This window comes from Enhydra lutris, unplaced genomic scaffold, assembly GCF_002288905.1.
Source record: "Enhydra lutris kenyoni isolate GAN:26980312 unplaced genomic scaffold, ASM228890v2 scaffoldscaffold12, whole genome shotgun sequence".
Lineage (NCBI taxonomy): Eukaryota > Metazoa > Chordata > Mammalia > Carnivora > Mustelidae > Enhydra > Enhydra lutris.
Window position 1 is genome coordinate 58,460,839 of NW_019154096.1, and position 22,845 is coordinate 58,483,683.

The 22,845-nt window shown below is 40.8% G+C and overlaps 1 protein-coding gene across 4 annotated transcripts in view; it reads right to left on the reverse strand.

Moving 5' to 3' along the window:
• Nucleotides 1–22,845, reverse strand: part of LOC111144791 (sortilin related VPS10 domain containing receptor 1) — a 494,131-nt gene that overhangs the window by 217,577 nt on the left and 253,709 nt on the right. For all 4 annotated transcript variants that reach the window (XM_022499251.1, XM_022499255.1, XM_022499253.1 and 1 more), the window contains exon 3: nucleotides 7,888–7,987. In XM_022499251.1, coding sequence (XP_022354959.1) covers nucleotides 7,888–7,987 — 100 coding nt within the window. The remainder of the gene's footprint in view (nucleotides 1–7,887; nucleotides 7,988–22,845) is intronic.

Sequence of the window (22,845 nt, forward strand, 5' to 3'; positions counted from 1 at the left end):
TAGAAACAAATGTTCTAGATACAGTATGTCAAACACCGGATGATGGAAACCTCTGAGAAGCCACAGGGAGTATGCTGGAAGCAAACAGACCAGAATGTTGAAAAGACCTCTGACCATTTTCCACAGCAGAGCGTAACTTGGAACCAACCTGAAATAATGCATTTGACCTTCATAAAAGGGTAATGGATGGGCATTTAACACTAGGCCAGCCAGACTTCAGAGAATACGAGTTCTAATAAGGACAGATGATGAGGCAAAAATAAATTAAAAATAGACAATTAAAACAAAACAAAACAAAACAAAACTGTTCCCCAAAGAAGTTTGAGCAGATAGTCTATTGTGCACATCTGAAGAATGATCAGCCTCTGACACAGGCTTCATTTCCTTTTTGGAAACTTCTGTTCACCTGGCCACAGAGGTAATCTACCTTTTCAGACCCAGTCAGCAGTATAAGAAACACGCAATTTCTGGACCAGTCTTACTTCATAATATTTGGAAACCAACTTAGGCTATATTTATCCTGATTAGCTTCCTTTGTTAAAAAAAGAATAAAACCAAAAGGCAGCATTCTAAATTTGCTTCCATTTTGATAAAGAACTACCACCGGAAGCCAGCCAAAAAGCATTATCTAAACTTAGAAAAGGCTGACCTGGGGATCTATCACCTTTCTACCTACCCGTTTGTCTAGCTAGCTACCTGTGTATTTTTTAAACATAACTGTGACTAATAAACTCTGAATTTTAAGAGCAACACCCCGTAAACTTGATCCTCATACAGATACAACTGTTTAATCAGCAATTCATGGTTAATATTTAATGCATTAGATGCCAACATGTGACAGACGCAACATCTTACAAATGAGGAGCGGCAAATACGTAATGTTAATCATGCAAAAAGCTTCTTTCCAACAAAATATACTCCACACTACTTCATACCCCATGAACTACGGCTGTAATCTACTCGTTAACTGGATCAGTTCTGAGAAACTTGGCATATTATAAACCCGCTATTTTTTTTTCATTAGTGTTAGACACAGATGAGATTGAATAAGAGTCAACTAAGTACCTACTATACTAACATCATGTGCTAAAATCGAAAAGATTGTGGTTTTATTCACACTTATTTATTCATGAATATTACCACAGGTGCTTTGATTTATATAAAATTGTACCAGGTACATGGCTGTTTCAGGTACAGTTTAGTATACAGAGGGAGGATGGCCTAGTTCAGTATTTTTTTTTCCCCCCAACGGTGTTGCATGGAGCCCAGGAGACCCGGAGGGCTCCCTAGGGCCACCTTGGAGTAACAAAGGGGTGTGCTAGCAGGCCGTGATCCTGGCACTCCACCTGTTTCAAACAGAGCACTTTGCACTTACTCTTCTGTAGCTTATTTGAAACCCAGTGGCTTGTACAACTGTTGGAAAATTACCCAGAGGAAAAAAAATGTACATGCAGCATGTTTTCTTGGGTTTGATTTTCTTTTTGAACGCTCAAAAGAACAGAATGGAGTCTGATGGACTGAAACAGTGCCCACACTCAATTGTACCCAGGAAGGATCAAAGGAGATGATCTCTCCCTTTAGCCATCTTTAGCCATCATTGCCCAGGTTAAGCGTAGGGAAGTTTGGAAAATGGCCCTTCCATGATGTGTCTGAGTTCATGCACTTCTTTATGAATGAAATATGTGTTATTTTTAAAAGATTAGAGGCAAATGCATGATCTTGTGTACAAAGGGACAGATGAAAGAGTTAGGAGCAATTGCGGAGCATCTGCCAAGGGAAATGTCATGTACCCCCTTTGATGTATTATACAATACGCTAGTTCCCCTTGGCCTTGCCAGATAATGTCGAGCGAGTGCTATGCAAAGTCCTGGCATTTTAAATATTAATCATGCTCTTCTTGGCTAGAAAAGATAAAATTATACATTTTGGCCTAGAAATGACTAAAATCTACAGGGATTGTTACTATCCTTATTTATTCACTTGAAAGAATTAATTTCATAATTAGAGAAATTAAATGAGTCAAAGCTGGTTAGTTATAATGTACTTTGCTTTTCAGGTTCCAGCCTAGGAGCCCCATACTCAACCAAGTTCAGGTTAAATCCTCAGCCGTGTGTTGGACACCTACCATACCCCAGGACACTGTGCTCAGCCCGTTACAAGCCCAGAAAGCTGATGAAGGTGCTTTAGTCCCTCTGGGTCCTCTCATTCTAAATGGGGTATTAGACAGGGTCAAAACCGACTCATCAGTAGTGAGAGAAAAGTGCTAGAAATGAGAAGCAGATGCCTGGGAAATCAGAGGGACTGAGAACATCTGACTAATGGAATTGATTAAATTTTGTGGAATAGAGGGCATTTGAGGTTCACCTTAAAGGTTTAATGATCTCAGCTTTTCTTTTACCAGTTGCCTGTTACCTCAGGCAAGTCACTAAACTCTAAGGACTCAGTTGCCTTATCTATTAAATAAAAAAGCATAATCTGAACACCTCTGACATCTTTTAGGTTCCGATTCAATGATTTCATATTTTCCCTAAGGGAAGTTGGCAGATGCTATCCACCACACCTTTTTCCTGTCCCCATAAGTCACCTGCAGGATATATGTCTCTATTTTTTCTCCTGAGTAAAAGACAAGAGGAATTAAGCATGCCCTGGATATAAAGAGGCAAAGAGTCAATAATCAAACACCAATTTAGAAAGTGCCACATACAGAAAGTAATTAAAACCTAAACATCTGGAGAAAATGCAAACAGCGTTTAAGGCTGGCATATACCAAAGGACCCGCAAAAATGATCAATGTGTCTGAGGAGCTGGGGTCCTATTTATAGGATGAAAGTCTTGGAAGGCTCTCTCAGCAGGAATAGTATTAATTAAGTTGTGAGAACACACAAAGGAGAAGAAACCGGGGTATGGAGGGGCACAGGAAGCATACAGAGCAAATACTTCCTAGGTTTCTCCTTTGCTGAGAACACAGTGCACGGAGAGTGCTAGGATGTAACAACGAAATGAAGTGGATGCTCCAAGTTTAAAAAACAAAAAAACATCTTTTTTCTTCTTTTCTCCCCCATTATATTCCACTTGGGGTTTTGTATTATTTAATCCTTGAAGATGTCATACCACACCTCGTGAAGGGAGAACAGCTAAGGTTGGTTGGGGTGAGGGGAAAGGCACTGCTGACAGATACACCCAGAATATCAAGAAGTTTTCTTTTTTTAGGCAGAAGACAAACTCAGTGCGAATTTAAGATTGAGACTAAGATTTAAGCACTGATTTTGTTTTTCTGTGTTAGATTTGTATTAGTTCCTTCCATCACCCTCCACATCCCAGCTGCTTGTACTAGGGGCACGTTAAATCATCCTTTCTCATGGGAGATTAAAGGTATGTAGCCAATAAACCACCACTGACACCAACAAGCCTTGGGATTTGTCATGGGCTGGTTGAGGAGTGCTCTCTTTCGGAGACGTGGTGACAGACAGCTAGCCTGCCTCTCCTCTGGCGCTAGGAGTCACTTACCCTTGTTCTTTGGGACCTACCTCATCTATCAGAGGCCAGGGGCAGGGCTCCGTTGAAGGAGGGTATGCCTGAGCTAGGATGATACCTGGGAGCACCCTTTCTGTGTCTCTTAGTCAAGATTTCCTAGACCGACCTACAATGAGATTACGGATTTTACTGTAACAGACATATCCAAGGAAAGCCTTGGATTTACAGCAGGCTTGCGGAGAAACAGGCAACGGATGATCATTCATTTAAGCTGTAAATAAGGGCCTGTTTTGTTCTGGACTCTGATCCCAGTAATGCCCCTAACAAGCTGTCTGCAAAGCCAGGGCATCATGCCCGCTGTTGGAGACACGTTGATTGAAGAACTGAGCTTGTCCTCACAAGCAGCTAAAAATAGCAATAAGCATGTGAAGGCAAAACAGGTTTCCGGGAAGGCAAGGCAGTTTCCCTGATGTCGGTTTGATTCCAGTTGCTCCCGCTGATGTGAAAAGCAGAGAGACATATCTGGTACAAAAGCTGTGAACTTGCTGGATAGCACCCTAGGGACAGAGAAGAATTAATACAACCCCAGAAAGGAGGCTGCCTTCTCACTGGAGAACGCACAAGTCCTAGGAGAATTGCTGCGAACTTGAGTGCCTTTGTCCTACATAATTAAAAGAGCCTGATATTTTTCTTTTCTCTTCTTCTTTTTTTCTTTCTTTACTTTTTTTACCTAAACTCTCATTGATTGGGGGGAAATATATTCACCCTTTAAAATGTCGTACAGGTACTATCTCTTTGGTTCAAGTAGGTCCCTTTGGGGGGGCCAAAGTACATATTTCATGGTGATAAATTCACCTCATAAGTAGAAAAACTGTACACAAATATACTGCTATGTCAACTTTATTGATTTTGCACCATTGTAAAGACCTTCATCGTCCTCCAATATTTCTTAAATCTATCAGCATCTCAGAAAGTGACCCTGAAGGCCTCATTTATCTGTACAGGAAAAGATCGGTTCACTTAGATTCACCCATAAACACTGTGATTTAAACAGTTCAGGCCCACCTCTGCTTCTGGAAGGAGGAAGGCCCAGAGAAAGCTGTTCTCTCATAGCCATGGACAAGGACTGCTCTTTCTCTGGAAACAGGGTCTGCCAAGTTTTAATTTTAGCTAAATGCCATGGCCAGTGACTTTTCAAAGTCTTTCAGAAGACTACAGACTACGCCGCAGGCTGACTGATGCTGGCCCACTGGTGTGAATGGGTTAGAAGATGGAGCTCCTTGCTGTGCTCCCTCTAAGCTTTCCTTCCCACCTTAGGAGCTGCATTTGGACTTGAGAGTCTCGTGGTTCAAGCTCTGCTCCTGCAAACAATCTTGGAGTCACATATTCTGCTGCTATAGAAAATCCCATGCTCACTATTCCCTGTTCGGCATCTTATCTTTTTTTTTTTTTTTCTTTTTCATCATATTCCTTTCCAACAGCATCAATAAAACAAAGACTATCACTAACTTAGAACAATTCTAAGAACAATTTTGAAGTCTCTTCCAGTTGCAAATTCCTTTGTTTTTGCCTCTGTCACTTTACAAGTAATGTAAATGTAAATGTCTCACCCAAAGTCATCTGTTAGGTGGCAGTGGAGTCAAAGGACCCTTCAATGACAGAAAGTCCTATTGCATTTATTACTAGAATGCAGGACTTTTGAGGGTGGAATGTTGACTTATTTCTCTTTGTAGCCTACGATACCTACAGATTGATTGATTGTTTTTTTTGAAGATTTTTTACTTATTTATTTGAGAGAGAGCATGAGAGGGTTAGAAAGGTCAGAGGGAGAAGCAGACTCCCCACAGATCTGGGAGCCCGATGCGGGACTCGATCCCGGGACTCCAGGATCACGACCTGAGCTGAAGGCAGTTGCTTAACCAACTGAGCCACCCAGGAGCCCTACAGCTTGATTTGTTAAATGAAATTTACTGAAAATGTGAAACTAGAAGAAAAATCAATATGGAATTTAAGAATTGATTCAAAGCTAAAAAACATAACTAAATCAAACTATAAAACTAAAGAGTATAAATTCAGGTCCTCAACTTAGAACGGTATGCAGCAGGTCAAATTATTTAAATGCAATTGCTGATGATGGACCAGTAATTAGCCAGTAAAGGGAAGACAGGAATGTTCAGCGTGTATCTCTACATTTGTGAGGTGGACATTATCAAACTATGCTGTCTGATACTGGGGCCATCAGCCACAGGTGGCTATTTACATTGAAGTTAATTAAAGTTAAATTAGATTTAAAATCCAGTGCTTCAGGGCACCTGCGTAACTCAGTCATTAAGCATCTGCCTTCGGCTCAGGTCATGATCCCAGAGTCTTGGATCGAACCCCACATCGGGCTCCCTGCTCAGCGGAGGCATGCTTCTCCCTCTCCCACTCCTACTGCCTGTGTTCCCTCTCTCACTATGTCTCTCCATCAAATAAATAAATACAATCTTTTCAAAAATAAATAAATAAATAAATAAATGAAATCGAGTTCCTCATCTATCTTTCAAATACTCAATAGCCACAAGTCGTTAATGTCTAAGGTACTGGACAGCTTAAAGGAACATTTCTATCATTACAGAAAGTTCTACTAAACATTGCTATTTAGGGAGGATAATCATTACTATTCCTTCTAATAATGACATGAAAGAGGAGGAGGCAGATGAGAAAAAAATAAAGAGAAAACATCAATGAGCCTTAGCTATTCTGTGCCACATACTTAAAAAGCCTTATTCCAGATAACAGTTACAACTTTTCACATGAGTAGGAATTACAATGATCCCTATTTTAAATTCGATGACACTGCTTGGAGAGGTTAAGTAAATCACCACAGTTATACATGTGTTAACTGGTTTAGCTGGGTTTTCACGCACGCCGTCTGACATCAGAGTCTATGCACAGCCGCTGAGTTATGCTGCTTCTACTGAGGGACTTGAAACATTTAGGGCCAGAGGGAACATTACACTTTGCATAAGCAATTCTTAATCCTCGATACATATAAGAAACATCTGGGGAGCTTGCTCAAGGTACAGTTACCTGAGCCCTAATCCGGAGCAAATGGGGCCGAGAGGGCACATGTGGGAATCCCCTAGTGCTTTGGATGTGCTGCTGGAGTTAAGGAAATGACCGTTCAGAGATATTCTCATCCACCGCCCAGAGTTAAGGTTACAAAATGAAATACTTACCGAAGGTCACAGACAGTAACTACTGACAGATCTGGATTGAGAACCTGGACATCACTGCCATAGTCATAGAAGAACAAGACTTAGGACATACTAATGAACAACGATTTTCTCTTTCCTGATGCATACTATTATTTCATGCAATTCACACAACACTTAGAAATTGTATGTCAGAATTCAGAATCTCGGGGCACCTGGGTGGCTCAGTGGGTTGGGCCTCTGCCTTTGGCTCAGGTCATGGTCCCAGGGTCCTGGGGTGGAGCCCTGCATCCGGCTCTCTGCTCAGTGGGGAGCCTGCTTCCCTCCCCCACCACCGCCTGCCTCTCTGCCTACTTGTGATCTCTGTCTGTCAAATAAATAAATAAAATCTTAAAAAAAAAAAGAATTCAGAATCTCACAATGCAAGCTTATAAAAACTAAAGAATGGATGTAGCGCCATTCTCCTCCTAAGACAAGTAAGTCTTTTTCACTTAAAAGCAAATCTCATCTTCCTTGAGAAAATAATACTTCCCTCTGAAGAAGAGATAAACCCTCTTACTAGGAGCAGTATAATGTAGCAGAGATAGTATGACTGCCAACCAAGAAACCTGAATCCTAGTTCCGGTTGCGCTCGTAACTCTGCAATGAGGCAAAGCCTTACCTTTCACTGAACCTTAATTTTCTCATCTATAAAATTAGGGTGCAGTGTATGATGATCTCCAAGGTTCCTTCCAGCAGCGTCTCCATCCTGTCATTTGTGTGCAGGCTGAATAAACTTTGGAAATGAGATAGCCAACATGCTCCAGGAGGACACGTTCACCCCAATTCTAGTTAATCTATTTATTCATGTCAAGGGAAAACAGGGAGACTTCCAGTGAAAACCCCACCCTCTCCTCCATCTTGTCAAGGCTCATTCTGATTCTTGTGACTGACTAGTTGGAGCTCTTACAAGACAGAATCCATTCAAGGAGACCCATTCCTTGGAGCTGCCTTCCAGAAACTGTAATGATATACCTACCTCTCACCCTCTTACATTCACAGCTGTTGCCCTCAAAATTATGAGTCATACATTTTATCACCTTAACATCCATCAGCTCATCTCTACACCTCTAATCCTGGCTTAACTGTAATGGAGTTTTACGTAGCTAGAGAGGTTAGCCAACCAAGACAGAAGTCACATCATGAAGAGGCAGCATGCTGAATATACATGTCTTACCTTACGCTTGTTGGTAGGACACACGTAGAGATAGCTTAGAATTGTTTTCAGCCCAACTTTATCATTCAGCTTCTCGTAAGTCGTTCCATAATCAGTTGACCTATAATTCAAAAGGAGTATTAATGAGGACAGATGTATACGTCATTTGGCTGCCTGTCAGTATGATGCATGTTTTACATAGTAGAATGGCTCTCGGGAGGTTTCTAGATGATTCATGTAGTATATAATGATGCCTAATTATGTACACAGTAGCATCGTGTGAGCGGTTAACATTTGCATTTAAATTGAATTGGTAAAAATTAAAACTCCATCTCTTTACTGCTCCTTCATGTACATACACTGCATAAAGGATGTGGTTAATTTTAAAAGATGAAGGGATGAGGGTGTCTCTTGAACTGACCACAAAAATAAAGAGTTTTTATGTAGATTTGACATTTTCAAACCTTCTCTTTATCTTTGGCACGGTGGAAAAGCAGGTTCTCCTGATTTATCCACAAATTGCGTTTCCCTTCATGAGTCATAGAATCTATGGTGGGTCAGTACCTTCAAAGGTCATTCAGTCTTTTCCTATTACTTAAGAGTAAGAAAACATCTTAATAATAAAGAAATTTCACAGTCTTACTCAGTGGCCTTTTCTGGTGTTAAGCAACCTGGAGTTGGGAAGACATTACCTCTTGGCACTAACCCTATCTTTTTTGAAGATTCTCTCATCTTTAACTAGCCCTTGGTCAATAACTTATTAATTCTGACTAAATCAACAGGCTTTAATCACCGTCTCTATCAAAGCTTATTACATATTTCAGAATTGTAATCTCATTAGATCAACATGACAACAATGTGCAGGAGGAAACATTATCTGTATTTGAAGAAAGTAGCTGACAGAACTTAAGTGACCTATTCGAAGAAAACAGCTGATAAATTGCCAGTGAGCATTTGAATACAGCTGTTCTGACCCTAAACCCTGTGTTATTTACACTATACCACAGTTTTCCTGTCCTTTTTGTTTGTTTCAATTTAAAGGAAACATACAATTTCCTCTTAGCCTTCTTTTTACATATAGGAGATCCCAATTCATTTATTCATTTACATTTATAGAACGTCCTAAAATGTGCCAGACCCTGTGCCGTGTGCCAGGATACAACACATTGCCTCCACTCTCAAAAATCTGACAACTTTATTTGAGAGGCAGAAATATAAGGCTATAATGTGTTAAGTTCAATGCTATAGATTAAAATTAGCAAGGCTTAGAAAATACACTTGGTTTAAATAGAAACACAAAAATGTAACCATTTCAATTCATTCCTGATAGTGGTCAAAGTACAAATTCCTACAAGCCATAAAGATTGCGTAGAAGAAGTTTGTGTTAACAGCCTCATCACTGTGCATTAAGAAGCTACCCTGGACCAAGAAAGCTGCATCACGTGCGATCCTGCAATTAAGGGATTAAGAATTTAATCTGGCTGGAGATCCAGGGCATTTTCCCCCTAAAATTTGTATATATATATAGATAATATATAACTATATAATAAACTATATTATAAATTACATAATCAATTATATATAATTAGATAATAGTCAACACTTTATAGAATTTAGGGGATGCTGCAAATCAGTGAAGACTGGGGTATTATGTAAAACTTCAAGAACTATTGCCCTTGAAAATGGAAAATGGGTAGGGTTTTAGGAAAGAGAACTAGAGGGCAACTTGCATCACCCAATATATAACTGGCTTTCTTCTGGACCAGACTGTGCTCTATCCCAATCCAACAAACAGTGGTTTGATAGCCAAGAATATTTGAAGAGCATTCAAAACTCACAGATCTTATCCATGAACCACAACAAACCTCTTTAGATCCTCCTTCCATATTAACCACCCCCCCCAAAATTCATGCTGATGTGAAATTACCTCCAGCTTTCTAAGGAATACCTGAGACTTCTTTCTTCACTCAGTGGAATCTTGGTGTTTGACATATTTTTCCCCTACTCCTACCCTGGCCTTACTAGATCAACTTCCTCTGCTTCCTAAGACCTCCTTGTCTCTGAAATTTCACTAGCCTTTCTCTAGGTCCTTTAATGGGTAACTTTTTCTAATTTTTATTCTAAACAATATTTACAAGTTCAAGAACAAATAAATAGATGCAAAAATCTATTGGGGGGGCGGGGGGGCGGTAATGGGAGGAGGACAGAGTGTGTGAAGACTGCTCCACTGGCAGATGCTGTCCAGCCATATGTGGACATCAGCAGGACCATGTCAGAGATGAGAGAATGGCTTAATTTTCCTAGTGGGATAATCAGAATGGAGGCTAGAGAAGTAGAAACTAATCTACAGGGGGGGTAATAATTAGTTTCTTATCATGTCTATCAACTTGATCCTTGATCAATGAGTATGCTCACATAAAAAAATTAAACTCTACAAGGATTCTAATCCTCTAATGAGGATTCTACACAGAATCACTCTCACTTGTGTGTATGTGTATGTGTGTGTGTTTAGCTGAAATTTCAGTGACAGGATGATAATAGAGTGACCAGCTCAGACATACATTTGTAACATTTTTCTCAGAGAGCTTACAATATGTTATTGGATACTTTCCCCTTATTACAACGTCACCAGTCCAGATCCTTCAAGGTGTCTGCCACCATTGTTTAATGCTGTCTCTTGCCCCTTGATTTTTCAAAGCTCAGAAACTGAATAAAAATTTAATTCTCAGTTCAGCAGAACTACATGTTTAAACATTATGGCATTGTAATAATTATTAGAGAGGGAAAAAATGATGCATTTTCACATGCTCAAAATGGCACAGACTAGCAGTTGTCCAAAGTTGTCCCACGAAATTAGAATTAGATAGAGTATTACATGCATCATGGGTAATACTAAAAGTCAGCCAGAATACATGGATTCAAGGGGACAGAAGCGAAAATATTTAATTTTTGCAGGCCAGTTGGTAAGAAGTTACTGTGCTAAGTTCCCCGAATAGCACTTCTGCCAGTCTTACCACATGGTCCTCTCCCTTGGAGACCTCCTAGATTTCATCACAGTCCAGCAACCTAAAGATTGAAGGTTGGCACAGCAGAGGTCCTCAAGAAATTCACTCAGCACCAAGAGGAGCACCTGCTCTGATTGGTTGGTGCCTATGCCTATCAGCCTGAGCCCCAGTGGGGGAGACAGTGACCTTGGAGAAGGCACCACACCCTGGAAAGCAATTCCTGGTGCCCATCTGCAAACTCCCCTTCCCAGCTAACAGATGCTTCCAGTTATCCTTGTATGGTCAATGGTGGGAACTGCAGCCCCTTAGGGATCTGGGCTTTGAAAGAGCAGATGAGAGACAGACCGTTGAGCAGCAGGCAGGCTGGTGAGCCAATGCACTGGCTGTTAAAATATTCTAAGTATCGTCCCTAGGTATGGGGAAGAGGAGTGTTATCCGAGATCAAAAAATGTTAGGAAATGCTTGATAATGCAAAATTTAATGTTCCATTACTTGAGAACTTATAAATTTTATTCTTCTCATATACATACATAAATCTTTTTATTTTAATATACACTGTGAACCTCTTAAATGCATATTCCATGAAGCACTTTCCAAACATATTTGACTCTAAGATTCATTCTTGAGGGATATCTAATTAAATTACTGTTCTGAGCAACATACTTCAGAAAAGCATATCAAAGACCAAAAAAAAAAAAAAGCAAAACAAAGATTATGAATCTTGGTTTTATAAGAAAAGGGGAACAATAAAAATATTTAAAACAAACCAAATTTGCAAAGAAAAATGGCAGCCTATGCTAACCATAAAATGACTGCTGTTATCAAGGCAAAAAAAAAAAAAAAAGTAATCTTAAAAAGATGTGTAGCACACAGAAATGTTTTTAAGATGCAATATAAACAGCCTTGAATTCTCAGCTTGTACCATTTTTTAAAACATTCCAAAACAAACATTTTTTTTTCAGGTTTTATTTACAGGTTGACTTATATACAGATAGAAAACAGGCTTTTTGTCAACATCTATGCTGTGCAAGAAAAAGCTGAGAGCTTAAACAAAATTAGCATTCCAGTAATGTAAATATGCAAGTGAGTAAACCAAGGCACACAGGTTTTTGCTTTTGATCCTTAATCCTTATACTACCTTTTTGCAAACATTTAGTGACTTTTAGAACATTTGAAAGTATGTCTTTATTTAAGTATTTACTATAGTCATAGAGCTGAAACGAGCTGCCCCGATGGACGGAGCAACCACGTTCACTGTATGGCACCACCTAGCTTCCAAGACCTCATGCTCTCTCTCAGATGGCGGTGTCCCGTCACACGTAAAGGGGTCAATGCAGAGCATGACTGGTCTCCACAGGGAGTAGCGGAAAGAAAATGTGATTGCATTTCCTCTGCTATAATCATATACCACTAAAGGAGATAATAAACAAGCACAGAATAATCTGTAAACTAAATTAATCCATAAAAAGTAGTACACACCAGGACTGGTGTGGAATAGCAATCCCTAATGACAGCTTGTGTTTATTTGTTTTGTCACTCATTTTTTTCTTGATCACTTTTGGTATCCTTTACCCATCACTTACTGAAACCCACACCATGAACCCTCAAAAAGAATATGAATCACAGAAAATACTTTCAATGTAGCTTTTTAAGAAGAGAAAATATCCGTGAAGTTACTACTACCGTTTTTAAATGGAACCAAATCTAGTCTACTGTATTTTACAGGATACGTGTGCCAGTAGCTTTGAGTGGGGCTCGACTTAGAGAGGTAAGGATGAGAACCGGAATTTGAGAGTGAATGATGCTACACTCCGCTTCTGGAATAAGTGTGCCAGGATTTCCTGATGGACTGTCATGCTTAGGAAACCTAACAGATAATAAAAATGAATGTTTATAGGGGTGCTTACCATATGAGTTAAGCCCTTCACATGCAGAATCCCATGAGACAGACACTGATATTAATCACAGGTTACAGAGGAGGAATCAGGGGTATAACTGAGGCCACAGAATTTGGATGACACAGTCCTCACGTGGCTGCCTTTCGAGAGCCTTCATCTTTAAGCTCATGCTGCACTGCCTCTCTCAAAGCCACTAGAGGAAAAGGAAATCTATTTACAAAATCCACCTTAGCATTTCTTTGCAAAAGGAATATGAACTCAAAGTGTTTGAAGTTGTATATGGTGTAGACCAAAACCTGACTTTTCTTCATACCAGGCAAAAGGATGGACGGCCTACCCGGGAGAATCCACCTTAAGAAAACCATAAGCAGAAACTGTCACAATGGGCTAAGAAGAGAAGGTAGGTCATCCATCTGGGATACCCAAGCTCCTAGGAAGGCTAGAAATACGGAGAAAGTAAGTGGGTCAACTTGTGAATTATGTGGTGACGTCTCGTGAAGATTATCAAGATGTCACAGCTTTATAGAAAGAGGTAGTACTTGAAGTCAAACAGAACCAGACACCGGCTCGAAACTAGCTGAGTAACTGGTCCATCCCCTGGGGTCCTCAACAAATCAACTTCAGGCATGCTTTTTTATCTACTAAATTGGTGACATAATGGATGCCCAACTCTTAATTCCTCTGCCTTCTCTGCCTGCCCCCACCCCAGCGCACTCCAGCCTTGCTATTCTCTGTGTCTAGAAAGCTCTTCCCCCAGATAATTTTCTGTCCTTCCCCTTCCAGAATGAAAGCTCCATGAGAGGAGAACAGAAAGGATGTCTGTTTCCTGCCGCTGTCTTCCTCAGAAGACTGCCCCGTACACGGCAGACCCTCACAGCCTGTTCTTCACGGACTGGCTGACTTGATGGAAGCTTGTTCTTCTTGCATTGTCAGTTGACTTCTGCTAAGCCAAAAGAAAGAAGCCTGCATTGTCTGGCCAGGGTCTACTACAGTCCTTGCTCCTAGCACATTCAGTCAGCCCTGAGGGGAGATGTGGGGCCAGGGTGGGGAACATGTTCTATACTCCTCTACTGTTTAATCCCAAAACTCTTGCCTGCCATCTTAGACTCCTCTAAGGGCCATAAGGGCAGGGGACACACGTTTGGTTTGCTCCCCACCCCCTGACAAATCCCCAGGCCTCAGGATGATGGTGGCATATCATGATGGTGTCTTCTCCGTACAGAAGGTGAGGAATGTGGAAGCCTAATGGACACTCTTTGAACCATGAACAAGCCAGGCCACTCCTTCAAAAAGAAGTAACCTTCAGATCCCAGAGAGGGAACAGGTCCTAGCACATGCGCTCCAAGCCAGACTGCTAAGGTCACAAAACAAAGACGGAAGCTTAGGGACAGGAAGCAAGGAAGCACCGGGGCATGACTCCAATGTCCCAAAAGCGGAACAGCATCCTCCTCTAAATCAAGCAGCTGTGGCTTCTGTGTTTTGTTTCTTTCCTAAAATCATTAAGAGCAGCCACTTTCACTGCTCCTAGTGCATTTGGCAGCATAAAAATCGCCTCCACAGCCAAAGGCACATGGGCTGCACGGCAGACACTGCTCCCTAATAACTTAGGACGCATGAGGTTAAAGCAATGAGAATAATTTAGGGTTTGGAAAATGTTTGCAAGTGAGTCGACATTTAAATAACTTCATTATCATTCATTGACAGATTTTTTTTAACCTGTCAGTGCAATTGATATTTCTATTACCATGTTATAACAAACCTCTGCACATTTTAAATACAGTCACCAGATTCCATTAGTCTACCCACTGTCAAGAAAATATCTCCAAATCCATTTTTCTTAATACCTCAAGAATATAATAGGCAATCTACATCAAACGATGACGTTCAGCTGAAGGAAATTGTCTCCCGCTTCCTAAGGATTCTGCCGTAAAATACGTTTGCCTGTCAGCCTAAACATATAATTTAAACGTGCTGCTGAGACGTTATTGTGCATCCTGAGTGGAACAAGCTTCCCTCTGTTTCTTGAATACGCTGAGCTTTTCAGGTTAATTTGCAGAATTAGAGAGAAGGGGGGTTAAATATTGGGTTTAGGGAGAGGCATGTCAAGGTGATATAAAGATATTTCTGCTCTGCCATGGGTCACAGTATTTCCAATTTAATTTGATTTGTAAATTTTTTGAAAGTTTTTTTGTTGTGGTTTTTTGTTTGTTTGTTTGTTTTTAATGTAAGGGATGGGTACCTATGTGTCCACAAGTTGCACAAGTTGTAAAATTCCCACTCATTTTTCTGGTCCTGCTGAGCCACTGTCTTTGTCTCCTTGTTGGAGTATCACATTGCGCTCCTGATGTTTCTTTCTCGTGACGCAGGGTAGCTGAGGTAAGAACCCTCTTGAATGCATCTGAACTCGACTATGTAGGACTCCAAGGAAAAGATGGCAATGTCGCCCACATCATGTTGCCACCCACGCCACATATTTCCACGAGAGGTAAAAATGTTTGTCCATGATACAGAGAACACCAAAACAGTGGTTACTCTTACCTCTGAAAGATCTTTCAGTTCACTGAGTATAAAAATAACTAAAACCTGCATTGATACCTGGGTTTCTAACTATTCTGCCTAAGAAAGGGAGGGCAAATAATTTAAACAGAGGTCTCCTTTTTAAGCAAAGGTTTCTTTTTCCGGAGCAAGGCCAGGGGAGAACATTATCCTTAACTAGATGATGCCCACAACTTCCTTCTCACGCACCTGCCGGTCTGAAGCATCTCTCTCTGTACCCTCCACTCCCACTCGACTTTCCAAGCTGGGGCAGGTGGTTACCATCCTGCTGTGGCTAGAACCCCTTGCAAGAACACACTAAAGTGACCACTCGCTCTTTCTCACAGGTGCAGCTGCTCTCATGCCTTTAAGGCTTTGCACATGCGGTACCCCCTGCTCAGCAGACAAGCTGGTAGTGGTGGCGAGGGCAGAGGGCACTTGCTCCTTCTTATCTTTCAAGATTTCATTCCACGACGCCTCTCTTGGCAATGCCCAATGACTAGGGGACTTCATTCTTCCTTCGATGACATCCCAGATCCCTGTACATTGTATCGAAACGGTCAAGGCTCACAGTTTTCTGTGTTAATAGACTCTGTTCTCTGAAGGCAGGACTCGTTCATATTTACACTTTCACCCTTCTTTCTGCCCGTTTCTCTGTTTCAAGGCCGGACTCAAATACCCCTTCCTTCACTGAACTTTCTCACATCCCTTTGCAGAATGAGCTCAGACTCATCCGAATGGCTCCTACACTGGTTTTATATTCCGCGGTGTGTGACCTTATCTGGTGCTGCTCGCCCCAGCTGCCACCAGCTGCTAGGGAGCACAGTGCATTTACCCTTACTCTTCTGTCCCTCCAACATTGTAGTTGCTTCTTGAAATCCAGAAGGGGCTCCAACCATGGTGCTGACTGAACTGAACACTACTTCTCTTAAATGTTGTCATCTGTTATTGCAAAATATAATTGGAGAAATTTCACGATAGGTGATTGTATTTCTTTTTGCAGGGTGAGGGGGCAAGAAAATTTTAGGGCTTTCCTACCCTGAGTTTATGTCAGGCAAGAGTCATTAGACATACATATAAGAGAATTTAAGGCCTTACTTAGGAAGAACTTATACAAATATGTACACAAAATATCTTAGACATTGTTAAAGTACTCAATATAAATATAGCAATGGAAAACAAAGCATGCATTTATCAGTTACACAAAGATAAATTGGGAGGGGGGCATTCAACTTTGCCAAGGGCTCTCTCTTCTGATATGACCCTGATGGCCAGGCATTTCTGATCCATCACACAGTGTGTTACCCCATGCTCATACCTGCTTGCCAAACTGTTTATAAGTAATAATAGTGAATACTTACTGAACACTTAAAACACACCACACACTGGCTAAAGCACTTTACAGGGATCTGGCTCAGTTAATTCTCATGGCATTCCCTGAGTTCACAACTGGTATGATTCACATCTTATGGATGAGGAGATCGAAACTTAGAGAGGATGACTGATTTGCCCAGCACTACATGACAACAGTGACCTGAGCTCGATTCAGACCTGGGTAGTTAGTCTCTGAAGCCTAGATACTTAATACAGACATGGAGGAGCTCATGTTTTGAAACTGCGCTCTTTACAGAAGGATAGTTTGTCTGAAAAAAAGAAATAGGATGGAATTTTCCAGCGAAGCATACGGAACTTAGATCACCTTCCTCTCGAACAGTGAGGCACCACTATGCACCATATCTGCCAGTTATCATCCTAAAGTCAATTTTGTGTTTGAAGGAGGACCCCCAGGCCAAGCATTGAACAAGCCAAGACTGAAAGGTATTGACAGTACTAGAGACCACTGCAGACTTTCCCCCTGGTTGTGAAGAGTTTCACACAGGAAATGGCATATAGAATACATATATATATATGTATGTATATACATGTATACATATATACATATATGTATATATGTACACACACACACACACACACACACACACACACACACACATATATAGAATCTCCTGCATTTTGCCATCCTTGTCAGAAAACAAATTTGAGCTATAATTGCTAATTGTCACATGTGACTTCTGTCCGAGCACTCCACTCTCTTCCAGGACACCCTGTTTGGCTAAAGCAGCACCGTGATTATCTTGCCTTGAGAATAGGCAAACAGTAGTGAAATGTTTATTGAATGAAGCCAATGTTACTTGCTCCTCCTTGCCCTTCAATCAGAACATGCACATGAAAATTATGAAAAACATCAAAACTAATGATGTACTATATGTTAGCTAATTGACCATAATAAAAATTGTGAAAAATATATTCTAGAAGCATAAGTAACTTAAATGTTTAATGGTGTCAATGGGTTGTATTTGATTCCCTGATTATAAATGATCCAATTATCCAAAGGTGTGGAAGTTGTCCTCTGGGTGTCACGGTCTAGGGTCAAATCATTAGGGTCTGTTTCCCATAGATGGACAGAACGTAATCTTCACATGATGGTGCACAACTGAGCTTCTGCTACCTTGAGTTTTCTGAAAGTTAAGTGAATGAAAAATGAGTAAGATGCTTCCTCATATGTAATTGGAGAGGGCTGGACTAGCTGATCTCTAGCCTTGTTTGTAATATTATAGAATTCCTGTAGCTGGAGGAGTTTGGGGGACTTCTGCATCCATAGGGAAGCCTACAACACACTTCTGAGAGGTAAGGCTTAGAAAAAAATACCATCCCAAAACTGTACGAGACAATCAGCGCTTGAAGTGTGGAGATGGAGGTATATCATTTGCCTGTTACATCCTATCTATTTTCTTCTTAGTTTCTTTATAAGTGAAATGATTGAGACTGGCCAAGAAAACATGCTTTGTTCATTGTTGCATATCACTGCAAGATTTTATAATATCACCATTTCTGTGTTCCAATTACTTTCAGGAAAGCTAAAAATTCTAGACTATTAAAACTTCAATAAGATCTGAGAAATGTTTTCATCTCTATTCAATGGTTTTCTCTTTTTCCTTTTTTTTTTTTTTTTTTTTTTAAGCAGTGGGAGAGTTTAAGCCCTACTCTAACTATACATTCAACAGATAGGGAGCTATCCTCATTGAAGCAACTGTCTGCCCTTCCAATCTGTGTCCCCCGCACCCGCCCCTGCCAACCCCAACACATCCTAGTCTTCCTCTTTTAGTAATTCTTTAACATTTTCACACAACTTCCAGGGATCAAAAAAGCAGTTTTCACACAATGGAACAGGCTCAACTATATGATTCTGCAGATGAAGAAACTGAGAGTCAGGGTAGAGTAAGTCAAGCATTCAGGTGAGCCTTGAGTCATGAAGAGAACCCAGGTTTTCTGATTCTCATGCCAAAGCACTTCTCAGAATTACAGGTTATCAAATATGAAAAATACTTTCATCTCATCTGAGAATAAAATTCACTTTATAAAGCCTATCCATCTTAGAACTGATTAATACTGTAAGGAAGGAACATAATACTATATGGGAAAAAGCCGATTCTCCTCCAAAACCAAACAAACAAAAAACCACAGAGGCTTAGATGTTTAAGAAACCTGCACAATTGCTCTTTGGAATCATACCAAACTAAAACAATGGCAACATTTGGGAAAGGAACCAGGACTAGAGCTGATAGTCAAAGAGGATATTAAAAATTTTTAAATGACGTATAATCCTTACAGAGAATATACTCCAGTATCCGTCATGGAATAGATTAAACAAACAAGCAAAAAAGCCCAGAAACCCTTGTCTCACTGGTGTGTGCCCCCTCCATTCTGCATGCAGTGATATCGAACTGACCCACAGGCAAAATCCCTTCCACAGGGCGCCTGGGTGGCTCAGTGGGTTAAGCCTCTGCCTTCGGCTCAGGTCATGATCTCAGGGTTCTGGGATCGAGTCCCACATCGGGCTCTCTGCTCCACAGGGACCCTGCTTCCTCCTCTCTCTCTCTGCCTGCCTCTCTGCCTACTTGTGATCTCTGTCTGTCAAATAAATAAATAAAATCTTTAAAAAAAAAAATCCTTTCCACAAAATCTGGATGATGTAGCTAACCAGGGACAGAGTTCTAACCTATACCATCACTTGAGGCCACACTGACATTCATCCACAAGTATCCAGCAGAATGGCCTGGTCCTACTGCCCTCAGATTTTCCAATTTTGTTTAAAAAGCAAAGTAATATCAGAAAAATTGGCAGTCCCATCCACAGTCTTAAAACAGCCCCTTCCCTTGGGAAGCCTGGGTGGCTCAGAGGGTTAAGCGTCTGCTTTGGGTCCAGGTCATGATCTCAGTGTCTTGGGATACAGCCTTGCAACAGGTTCCCTGCTCAGCAGGGAACTTGCTTCTCCCTCTTTCTCTGTCTGCTCATGCACGTGTTCTCTCTTGCTTTCAAATAAAATAAAATCTTAAAAAAAAAAAAAAGTAGTCCCTTCCCTGAATTCTTACATGCTTCAAGATGAACAGAGTATAAATTAAAAGACTCAGATCCTTTTCTGTAGCATTGGTGGCACCTGAAGACATGGTAACAGGTGCTGCAAAATGTTTGCTAGAATCCAAGCCTGATTCTTTGCAACCAAGCATACTGCGCAGCTCCCGAGGAGTTAATCTAATTACTAGAAACAGTGTAGCGCTATAGTGCGGTGGCCCATTCACTCACGCTTTCAACAATTATGTATGTTGTGTTGTGTCTCCCATGTTCCATGCTCCCTTGTTCTGGGCCCTGGCAATTAAAGAGAGAAAGGAAAACGCACACACACACACACACACACACACAAACAAGGACAACAAAAACAACTACAAAATTGCTCTTCTTGCAGAGCCTAAATTCCAGTGGGGAGAGACAGATTGTAAGCATAGACACGAACATATAATTTATCAGGGGATGGTAAACTCCATGAAGGAAAAGAAGAGTAAGGAAGACGGAGAGCGAAGATGGGGTGTGCAACTTTACACAGCATGGTCAGAGAGAGGCCGCTGTGATCAGGCCTTTGGGAATACAATGGAATGACAGAAAGCGGGCAAGTACGTACGGTGAGAAAAGCTAGTACAGGCAATGGGAAGAGCAAGTACCTAGACATTAACTGAGGTCCCAGCTCAGAGTGTGTGACTCACCGAAAGGAGGTGAGCACAGCCAGGGCGGAGGCTATAAACAAGGAGGAGAATGGAAACATAGTTGGCCACTTCATGAAGACAATAGCACCTCCACCACACCGAGCCTTCCAGGCCCTGTTAAGCCTTTGGAAGGTACTGAGAAGGGGAAGCATGATCCTAGCAACATCTTAATAGCACAAAAGTGCTGGGAGCTTCGTTTCCGTGCCTGTAAAAAGGGGATAAAATGGTATCCATTTTCATAGGATTGTTGGAAGGCTTAAAGGAGATGCTCTCTGAAAGTTCTCGATGTGTAGCAAGAATTTATCAATGTAAACAGTTATTATTGTAGGTGGTCATTGGTTTAAGAGAATTTGCTTCCAAGGAACAGATTTAGGAGATATAATCTGAAGGTCCAAAGGGCGAAAATGATATAGAACGTAATAGATCACTGACTTAGAACGACTTATTTGAAATCCCAGAGGAAGGGGGAAAAAAACAACAGAAAAAAAATGTAAAGGGAAGTGAGATGCAGCGTGGTTTCTTAAAACAGATCATTCTCCTTGATATAACATTCCTAGAAGATAGTTAGCAGGACACATTGATAATGGTGGGGACTATGTAATCTGTATGTGGGAGTTTAGGGGATGAAACACTATATCCTTAAGCAGATTTCACTCTCGCAAAACAGAAAACACCGTTTGATGGAGGTGAGTTGGTGGCACATTATTTTAGAGAACTCATTTCTGAATAGAACTTACATCTGATGCCATGACCCAGATTCTTCCTAAAATATTTTGGTCCTATAACTTACTATTTCTCAACCCCCAAAGCCACCCAGTTATTTTCTACACATAACCCTGCTTTTTACATTCCTACTGCTTCAAACTATAATTCTCTCTTTCTCTCAAAAATAATGTCCTCTCACCTCCATTAAGCACCATTTTCAATTTTCAATTGCTGGCTACAGTTTCTAATTGCACCAGTAACTCCTTCAACTCAAGGCCTCTAGACTTTTTCTCACTTCAGAACATTTAGTGTTTATGTGTCTACCTTACAAGAAAAGCGATGAGGGGTCACCCTTCCAAAAGGAGTCAGCGCCAGGTCTCGTCACAGTAATGGGCTCTGAAGTTGCCAGTGCAGGCTTTGCCAATGACCTGCTGAGTGACCTTGGGCAAGTTGCCCAACATCTCTGGGCTATATTTTTTAATAATGCTGATTGACCTCACAAGGTTGCTGGGCAGAATCACTAATCGACCTGATTGTGAAACACTTAGTCAATAGAATCCTTTATAAATATTTACTAATATACAATGAGCTCATTGCATTTCAGAGCCAAAGAATTTGCATCATCAGAGAAAACACTATCTGGACCCTGAAATAATAGTCAAACGTTGTGCCTGAAATGGATCGTTTCTCTTAAATAAAAGTCTACTGGCATTTTGGGATGGTTTAGGTTTCTTATCCTAAGTGATGGGAGTGCATCAGATCAGAGAAGTTTAGTTACCCACTAAATAAAGGAAAGAGTGATTCTAGTCCATTAAAGCAGTAAAATGAATGCAGCCATCAAAAGAAATGAACCCCTGCCATTTGCGACGACGTGGATGGAACTAGAGGGTATTATGCTTAGCGAAATAAGTTAATCAGAGAAAAACAACTATCATATGATCTCCCTGATATGAGGAAGTAGAGATACAACGTGGGGAGTTTGGCGGGGGTAGGAAAAGAATAAATGAAACAAGATAGGATCAGGAGGGAGACAAACCATAAGAGACTCTCAATCTCACAAAACAAACTGAGGGTTGATGGGGGGAGGGGGGTTGGGAGAGGGGTGGTGGGGTTATGGACATTGGGGAGGGTATGTGCTATGGTGAGTGCTGTGAAGTGTGTAAACCTGGTGATTCACAGACCTGAACCCCTGGGGCTAATAATACATTATATGTTTATAAAAAATTTAAAAAATATTAAAAAAAAAGCTGAACCTACCTCTAAAAAATAATAATAAATAAATAAAATAGTTTTAAAAAAAGCAGTAAAATGATATGCAGGGAGGAAAGTATTCAACACTCCTATAATAACATGTGTGTACAACTGAGCTTATCACTCAACAAACCAGATGAACCGGGGCCTGGGCTGGATACTAGGGATGAAATATTCAATAAAACAAGGACTCCCGTCTCAAGGAGCATGCATTTTAGCGTAAGAGACAATCTATCCCACCAATAAAATTATTTGATATTTTGCTGTTTATATAAGTTCTCAGATGAAGATAAAACAGACTAGGAGTCCCTGGGTGGTTAAGTCGAATAAGCGTCCAACTCTTGATTTTGGCTCAGGTCATGATCTCGGGGTTGTGAGATGGAGTCCCTAGTCCAGCTCTGTGGAGTCTGGTTAAGATACTCTTTTTCCCTTCGCTTATCCCTATGTTCTCTCACTCTCCCTCCTTCCCCCTCTTAAAAATTAAAA